At 30.1% G+C, this 10,109-nt stretch overlaps 1 protein-coding gene across 3 annotated transcripts in view; it reads left to right on the forward strand.

Annotated features, from left to right (window-relative positions):
* Positions 1 to 307: 307 nt before the first annotated feature.
* The window catches only part of LOC111682255 (dnaJ homolog subfamily C member 7), a 34,543-nt gene continuing 24,741 nt past the window's right edge, over positions 308 to 10,109 (forward strand). The window contains exons 1-2 of one of the 3 annotated variants that reach the window (XM_046950878.1): positions 308 to 450; positions 952 to 1,069. In XM_046950878.1, coding sequence (XP_046806834.1) covers positions 1,005 to 1,069 — 65 coding nt within the window. In that variant the 5' untranslated portion in view covers positions 308 to 450; positions 952 to 1,004. Of the gene's footprint in view, positions 451 to 825; positions 1,070 to 10,109 lie in introns of those variants that run through there. The other 2 variants (XM_023444156.2, XM_023444155.2) reach the window with 2 other exon arrangements.

Below are 10,109 nucleotides of genomic sequence, written 5' to 3' on the forward strand. Positions count from 1 at the left end.
GAACAGGTAACAACATAATATCTTACTAAATACCCAAATAGCAATAGAACACTTTAAAATCGTAAAAAGTTTCCTTCAATTTTACAAAACTAAAAATATATAATTTTTACTAATTATAGATACTAACGTATTTATGGAAATGGTATAATTTGCCCAATAATATGTTACTATTTGAAAATAGCAGGTGTTTAACATATCTGCTACTTATTTTTGCAACCTTTCAACAAAAGTCTACATGAAACTACAACTCTGTCACTTAACCTTCTTCTTCAAAATATTCTCCACTCTCTTTTTATTTTATTCTTATTCATTTTACACACATTCGCTTAACGAAGTTAAAAACGCGTGAAACGTTTATTTGACCATCAGACGACTTCGTGCGAATTTTTATTTAATTTTTTCAGTTTAATTGCACAAAAATATACATAAATTAAAAAAAACCAATACGGGGTAGGAATAAAAACGTGTTTTAAAGCAAAAAAAAACTTTTAACAAATTTAGCCACTAAAGAAAAATTTCACAAAACCAACAAGAAGCAAATAGACACAGCTGTGGTTTAAAAGAAAAACGAAAAGGAAAAAAACTTAGTGCAACAACAATAAAGAAAAAAATTCTAAAAGAATAGATTTTTTCCTGCTTTTTGTAATAAAGAATTTTAGAAAGACGAAATAAAAAACGTATTTAAAATTTTATTTAGTTACTAATTTTGGAAAAAGAAAGAAATTGTGAGATTTTTGCTTTAGTGGTTTTTTTTAATAACAAAACGCATAAATCAATTTGTTAAACAAAGAAATTTTTAACTAAAATTAACAAATTCTTAAAAAGCTTGTTAATTTGTTTGTGTTTGTTCATCGTGTGTTTCTTTTTTCTATTGACTGCTGCATATACATAAATATACATATTTGTAGTTTAATAAAAATTTAAACAACATTTTAATAAATTTCATGGAAGACGTCATTGTTTTAAGCAGCGATAGCGAATCATCATCGAGCCCTACATCAGAAATGGAAGTAGAACCAGTCGAAATTGAAAATACCAGCGAAACCATTGTGCCCAAGGACAATGCAACGTAAGTTTTTAAAGATAAATAATAATATAGGAATGCTGTTTGTTTTCTTTTGAAAGGAAAAAAAAATTAAAATTCTAATTAGAAAATTTCTAATTTGTTTGTTTTGGAGAGTTGGGGGAAAAGTAAAAACAACATTATTGTTACAGTAATAATGTAGTTTTGTTGTTTTTTTATATACATATCTCTATAGCTTTTGCTGCTTTACATAACTCTCTACTTATGTTTTTTGTGTTTTTCTTTTATATGTTTTCTATCTTTGTTTTGTATTATGTAGTTATGTTTTTTGAGAAAGAAAAACAGTTATTTTTGAAAAATGACCTTAAAAACAAGCAACAACAAATATATAAGAAACGAGTGTGTAGAAAGAAAACATTGCAATTTTCAAGTTGTTGTTGAAATTTTATTTTATGTTTTTATAGTGTTTTTGTTTTTATTTACTTGCAAGTAAATAAAAAAAACTTTTTTTTTTGTACAACAACATCATATGTTAAACAACCCTGTCTTAAACTACAGAAAAAGTACGTTTTTTTTTTCTCACATGTGTTTGGGTCTTAAGGTTGCCATAGTATTTTCTTATAAAGAACAAACAAGAGTTATGAAAAGTTGAGTTGAGAAAAAAAGCGAAGATGAGAAACCCATTGCACAGTAGGAACAATTTTATCATATCGCATAACAACAATCCTACTACACAAGATTTTACGTGCCGAAATGATTCGAATCATTCGGTCATGGCCTATCAAATCCTGCATTGCTGCTCCGTTACTGCAGAGTTTACAGAAAGAGACTTCATTATATTTCCATTCAATTAGGGAGCTACTCCAGTTTGGACTGGTGTCGCCTTAAGAACTAATTCTGACTAAATCAACAACGAGAGTGTTGCAAAACTTTTATTGCCTCACGCTGCTTACAACAGCGCCGAAATACAATAGATATTGTTGTATTATTGTTTACAACAAGATCAGGATGAAGCAACAGGCTCAATGCATACTGGTCACGTATAGACGGTGCCGTCCCCAATGAATGTTCTGCATGTGGTCAGGGCTCTCATGACACAAACCACTTATCCAACTGCTCAGCCAACCCTTCAGGCATTCAGTTTAAATAGCACTATTTTTAGGTCTAGACATAGATGTAGAATCCCCCAAACAAGATTTTTGTATAGTTTTAACTGTTACAATAACAACAACAACAATAGTCAACCTTAGGAACTACTCCTCTGTTGTATAGTTGTTGCTATACATCACACAGTTGGATGCTCCCTCGAGGCATGTCGTGTATACGAAGAGAGCATACGAAGTTATGTTCAGGATTCCTCAGATCAATCAATACCGCGGTTTTAGGTTACAGCAGAAATAGAGAACAACCTGCTGCGGAAAACAAGAGTTGCTCTGGCACAACTGAGATCAGGATAGAGCAACAGGCTCAACGCCTACTGGTCCCGCATAGACCGTGCCCTCCCCAATATATGTCCAGCTTGTAGACAGGGTCCCCACAACACCCACCACATATTCAAAAGTCCAGCCCAACCTACTTCACTTAGCCCAATGGATTTATGGACTAACCTAAATACAGACCCCCCGGATTAAAAATTGTATAGTTTAAGATGTTACAACAACAACTACTCCTCTGTAATCGCAATGGCAGTAGCAACAACAAATACCACCGCCTCTAACTTTAGTGCACTCTGGAGACCTGAGTCATATTGTAGACCAGGTACTTTTTCAATATTCTATAATATTGAACTTAGAAATATGAAATTAAGTATGTAGAGTCTGAATTAGTTGAGCGCCCATAAAATGGAACTTTTTAGTACTTTTTCGTCATATTACATAATATTGAATCTAGGAACATAATATTAAGTATGTATGTAGATTCGGATTTTAATGAGAACCCATAAAAGGGAACTTTTTGGTACTTTTTCGTTTTTCATGACGTACTTTTTGAGATTTCTATAATAATGAACTTAAAAAATGAAATTAATAGTCCATATTAGACGAGAACACATTTTTTGGTACTTTTTCGTTCCACAAAAAGTACTTTTTAAATTTTCTATAATAATAAACCAAGAAATAAGAAAATAAACATGTAGAGCCCGGATTAAGTTAGAATGTATAAAATGGGACTTTTTTTTTAGCACTTTTTCAGTTTTTAAAAGGTACTTTTTGAATTTAATTAATTTAAACACATCATGGTGAATGGTATATAAGATTTGGCACAGGCGAATATAGAACTCTTACTTGTTGAATCGTATTTAGGTGTAGTATAGGTAAAGGTACCTAAACTTTTGTGGTTTTAAGGTTAATTAATAATAAAATTAACTTTTTAAATTTGCTAAAAATGTTAAAGAAATATTTTGCAATTTAAAAAGAATCTTAAAAAATGTCTTTATATAAAAAATGATTTAGTTTTTGCCAATTCTATTATTGAAATTAAAGCTATTTTTAAATAATTTATTTGCGTAAATTTATATGTGTTTATATATGCAAAATTTTCATATATTTTTGGCAGTTTGTTTATAAACATAAATAAAAAAATAGATGAAAACATAAAACAAATTGAGAAAAATTTGATTGCTACAAGGTCAATAAATTTTAAAAAATGTTCAACAACTTTAAACTTTCGACACTTAAATGTTCTTTAATTGTTCAAAAAAGAAGATAGTTAAAGTGAATTTGATTAGTTGCAGCAAACAAATTTTAAATTTATAAACACTTTACTTGTCCTTCATTCTAAATAATTTAATTTATTTTAAAAGTAAATATTGCTTTTTATGAAAAACTATAATTTGTTGTAATAAATTAACTAATTTATTATTTATTTCCTCTTAAATCTTTCCCCCATTTTCTAAATTGCACATTTTTGTTATGAAATTACAACATTATTTACAAAACTATTAGTTTTATTTTTATTTATTTATTAACATTTAACTCTCTAGCGGAAATACCATTTTAGGCGTGCAGTGTAATCAATACAACAAATAATTGTGTAGTTGTTACATTTTTTTTAATTCTATAAAACTAATTAAATTCTTAATATTATTACAAATAAGGAGCATAACAAACAAATAAAGAAACTTGCTCAAGGAAAACAACTACTAAAAGAAGAAAAATAAAAGAATTATTTCTAAAACATTTAGATTAGGGCAACTTTTTTTTGAAATCTTAACACAGAATAAATGAATTATTTATTATACCCTACACCACTTTAGTGGGGAGGGTATATTGGGTTTGTGCTGATGTTTGTAACGCACAACAATATTGGTCCTATACCCACCTTAAAGTATATCAATCGGCTCAGAATCATTTTCTGTCCGTCTGTCGTCCGTCCGTCCTTGTTATCAAACTACAGGTCGCAATTTTGAAGATAAATTAATTTGGTATATGTTCATCTAATGTCCCAGGGACGAAGCCCATTGAAAATGGTTTACATTGATCCCTTATTTCACCTAGCCCCTATACAACTGAACCCGCCGAATAGGACTTTTAAACTTTGTAATCAAACTACAGGATGCAATGTTGGAGATAATTCAATGAAATTTGCACATAATCTTTAATGGTACCATAGACGAAGCCTATTGAAAATGGTTTACATCGGTCCATTATTTCACCTAGCTCCCATACAACTGAACCCCGAATAGAGCTTTTAAACTTTGTAATCAAACTACAGGTCGCAATTTCGGAGATAATTCAAAGAAATTTGACACATAATCTTTTATGGTACCGTAGACGAACGGTCTATTATTTTACCTAGCTCCCATACAATTGAACCCGCCAAATTGGGCTTTTAAGTTCATAATAACACGACAAAAAGCTACAAAAATCAAGTTCTATACAACACTTGATGACCCTCACGATTTCCATAATAATAGGTCCTCAGCCCCTATGAAAAGTCCCCATCAAAATTTCACTTAAATGTCCACAATTTTATTCAACAATTAACGACTTAAGTATGTATATCTGAGGCAAGGTACAATTCAACTTAAATGCTTTATTATGGCAACTAAATCACATTATATTTTTGTAAAAGGTGTAGGCAGAAAAGGTGTAAAATGATCGGCGACGTAACCATTTTAAGTCGGCGGCGGCGGCTTATAGAAAATATCGGCGGCGGCTAAATTGTCGGCTTAATTTAACCTTTTCTTCACAAATTGACCTTATAAGCGTTTATTATATTGAAAAATCTCTGTATAATAGTCCGATATATAGAAAAATGTCTCTATATAAGTTTTTTCTACAGAAAAATGAACATTTATAGTAGTTTTCACAATTTTGATTCCAATCTTTATCAGCGGCTACATTTAAGCCGGTTTAGCTTTTGAGCCGAAAGAAGACGGCAGCGGCGCGGCTTGAAAAATATTACCAGCGGCCGGCCGCCACCGATTTTAGCATTTTCGGCTTGTATCTCTGGGTGTAGGGTATTATATGGTCGGCTTCGTCCGACCATAATTTCTTACTTGTTTAATAATGCATTTGTTAAATTTTTTTCAAGAAAGTGTGAAATAAAAATCATACTTTTTATTAAAAAACAAATAAAAGTTTTTAGTTTTCTCTATAAATACTTATTTTGTTAGCGGTTATCTCTTTACTTTTGAATTTTTATGTTGTTTTATTTTTCTGCACTCATTGTGTATATTTTTTTAAATAAGCAATTGTTTATATTAAATTATTATCTGTTTTTGTTTATTTCATTTGTTTTTATTATTACTGCATTTGAAATTTGAACAAAGAAAATTAAGCAATAATATTTTTGTTTACACTAAAAAAGTGTGGTTTTTTCTTATTCCAAATAAATACGTCGCAGTTAGCGTTATGTTTAGAAAATTTTTAAAGAAAAATTTAAAATATTGAATTGCTTATGCTATTAAATAAAACCTATTCCCACACAATAAAGCTAAAATTGAATATAAATTATGGTTTAAAATTGCAAGTATCAAGTTTCCTATAAATATATATCTGCGTATGTATGCATGTATATGTCGAGTATTACTGTTAGCCATGCCATGTAAGCATCCTGTTTATATCCTTCACACAAAAGTTATTAACTCCCACTCATTACAAAATTATCCTTCTTAACAAAAATATATACATATATACTCGAAAATATAAATACCACCTTCTACGTCAAAGCATAAACAGTGAAACCTCGCTTTTATAGTAACTTTCAAATTATTTTCTAAAATAATGAAATTAAACATCGTTTATAAAATTGATTTTGGGGGAATGGTTTAGTCTATTGGACTACGATAATCTTGCCAGAATCTAGTAAAATGTTAAGAAATATTAATTTACCTCTATTCTAAGAGGTCAGAATAATTAAAGCCTGTTAATATAGTATTTCGATTTAAATATTTAAATGTTACATAGAAACAAGCACATGATGTCGTAAGTAAACGTGGGTGTTGTAGAAGATAATATCAACCAGCACGCCACCATATTCAGTGTTTGGTATAAATATTATGAATTGAAGAAAGCATGGAATGTCTGCTGCAGACCAAAATATAATGCGTCATATTTTGTTTACGGAATTGTTTTTTTTTTTTTTTATAGAAATACTTTGTAAATAATTTATAGACTAGTTAATAAGCACGCAGGGATCAATTACATAAAAGTAAGGAACAAAGAAAATAAGTCCTTTTTAATATGGTATCTTTGAATTGCTGTTGGTAGATATATAGATAGATAGATAGATAGATAGATAGATAGATAGATAGATGGATAGATAGATAGATAGATAGATAGATAGATAGATAGATAGATAGATAGATAGATAGATAGATAGATAGATAGATAGATAGATAGATAGATAGATAGATAGATAGATAAATAGATAGATAGATAGATAGATAGATAGATAGATAGATAGATAGATAAATAGATAGATAGATAGATAGATAGATAGATAGATAGATAGATAGATAGATAGATAGATAGATAAATAGATAGATAGATAGATAGATAGATAGATAGATAGATAGATAGATAGATAGATAGATAGATAGATAGGCAAAAAGGCATAGTTATCTTGTCGTGATCTAGCTGTGTAAGCGCAATAATTTGTAGAGCATTGTGGAGGGAATGGCTATTACAAATTAGGTATTTCAGGTTGGGTCACCTATTCCAAACGGTTCTGTTTTGAGCGTAAAACTCAGAACTATCCCCCTTCCTTGAGTATTCTCAACTCACTGAAAGGGTTGGGCATGAAAAACAAGTCCGGCAGGTACCTATTTTTAACCATACATTTAAATTTATACTGTCCGCCCGAAATAACCAGCGTCTGTTCCCATACTCGGCAGTTGGTCTGCAGTGGTTATTCCGTGATGGTCGGTAGTTGCACTTGTCACTATGACAAAAATGACAAGAAAGAGAGAGGTATGACCCGCGTACCCTATCTGGGTCTTTATAATCTCCGTGGACCGCAACAAGAAAACATGCCTGGCAAATGTTTTCTTGTTGCTAGATCTCATCTTGGGGTATTGCAATCCGAGGGTAGAGAGGTACTATCAATACCTCTAGTCTGTCAGGACAATAAACTTGTGTTTACATTTCAATCTTTATATTGCCCTTGAATGATTTATGAAACTACGGGCGCCCAGTTGCTCACAGGACTATGTCTTGGCTAATCAGTTGGTTAAGGTTACTTCGGGATCTACATAGCGACTGTGGTTGAAACATAAATCGCAGAATAAGATGCATGGTTAAAAGACTGATACATTTTCATTTGGTTATACGAAATGGAGTTTATTTGATGTTTTATTACTGAGTTTAATTTGATGATGTGCTATCGAAGGTTAGTAAAAAAGTAGTATGGTCCTAATTTTATCAGCGATTTATCTACATGACGTTATATTTTACTCTAAAATATGCTCAACTTCTCACAGTGGATCTTTGTGACCACTGAAATAAAGTCTTGTCAATTAATGTGATCCAAGTTTCGGACTACCAATTACTTCCCTCTAGTTGCTGTTAACAAACCAACAGAGCTATACCAGTAGTTTGGTAACATTATAGTCGAGGTTAAATTGAATTTGCTTATGACATCTGTCCTTCCCCAACAGGGCTACTATGGCTCCAGTACTTGAGCAAAGTGTCTGTATAATGACCAGACCATCCATATTCGTAAATTGCACTCTGCGTGTAAGATACACAAAGGGGCTCTGGTACTTTGTTGTTTAGTTTTATTCACCCAGCAGATGAAAAAAGCCCACACAGTCTGGCTGCATGTAACAAATTTAAAACTACCCATAGTTGTTCAGTAAGTGGCGTGGTACCTCCCCGAAAGTACCTTTAAAGTTGCTGCAGCAAGTCTTTTGCAGTTAGGACAAAAGAAGCCAATCATTAGTGATTGGCTTAAAATGCCTTCAATTCCAGTTGGCATCCATTGTCCTGGAGAATGAAAGTATTTTTTGTTTTCTTAACGTTTGAAACTTTGCTAATTTTAAATTTAATTCCTTTTAAATAAATTAATTCTAAAATAAAACAAAAAATATGTTTAAAATGAAATAATTTGTGTTTAGCCTTGTTAATAAAAAACCCACTTGCAAAAAATGTGTATTAACTTAAACTTTCAGCAAAACCAAATTTATAATAAAAGTCAAAGACTTTTTAACGACCCACATACAAACTTCTTGTATATAATTTCTGTTTTGCACAAATAAACTTTTTTTGTGCGGAGTTCAACAAACAACTTGAACTTTACATTGAAAAAGAAGTGAACAGCATAAAACAACCTTGACTTTAAAAAACTACAAGTGTTTCTGAAATTAAATAAAATAATAAAAAAAACATTAACAATTTTATAACAAAATTTATAAATTAAAAAAAAATAATAGATAAAATATAACTATTTATGGTATTTTTATGGTATTTTTTAATTAGTAAAAACTAACCGTTATAGATTTTAAACATTCACCGTTATTTTGTTTAATTAATAATATAAATAAATAATTTACGACAATTTCTTTAACATAAATTTCAAAATTTTATTAACTAAAATAAAATTAGTCATATTTTTTCTCATTTTGTCTTCATATGACTTAAAAAAAATCTTTAACAGAAACTTTGTTTTTCTATTTTGGGATTAAAACAAGTTTTTTATTTTATTTTTTTTTTTAAGAAATTTGTTTTATTTTTATTTTATTAACTGGAAAGTTTTCTTTTTTCTTAATTCATATTTGTCCAAAAATCTTATTAAATATTTTTTTCTTGTTTTTGCCAAATTCAATGCAAAACATGACGACGGTAATCAGGAAAGAGAGAGATAATGATTCACTTAATGTCATGATAGATGGATTTTTGAATGGATTCATTAGATTTGAAAAATTATATACAATATGACGCCACATGAATTGTTTTTGTTTTTCAAAATTTATTTATTTACATTATTTAATTTAATTTATTTATGGAAATCTTTTTTTTGTGCAAATAATTATAAACACGTGTGTAAATGAAATGAACTTTATATTATGAAATTAAAAAAATATTGCATTCTTAATTTGAGAAGAGAAATTATAGATAGATAGATAGATAGATAGATAGATAGATAGATAGATAGATAGTCTATATAACAGTCTGGTTTTGTCTAATATTGACTAGACTATAAACTAGTCTATGCATTTGTCTTTGCTTCATTCCATTAAGGAGTCTATAGACTATGGACTTGTCACTAGACAAATTTTTGCTCTATTGACTAGCCTATTGACTAGTCTATTGACTAGCCTCATGTCTTTACTCTAGTCTATTGACTAGCCTCATGTCTTTACTCTAGTCTATTGACTAGCCTCATGTCTTTGCTCTAGTCTATTGACTAGCCTCATATCTTTACTCTTGTCTATTGACTAGCCTCATGTCTTTACTCTAGTCTATTGACTAGCCTCATGTCTTTACTCTAGTCTATTGACTAGCCTCATGTTTTTACTCTAGTCGATTGACTAGCCTATAGATACATAGATAGATAGATAGATAGATAGATAGATAGATAGATAGATAGATAGATAGATAGAAAGATAGATAGATAGATAGATAGATAGATAGATAGATAGATA

The sequence above is a fragment of the Lucilia cuprina genome, chromosome 2 (genome assembly GCF_022045245.1).
Source record: "Lucilia cuprina isolate Lc7/37 chromosome 2, ASM2204524v1, whole genome shotgun sequence".
Lineage (NCBI taxonomy): Eukaryota > Metazoa > Arthropoda > Insecta > Diptera > Calliphoridae > Lucilia > Lucilia cuprina.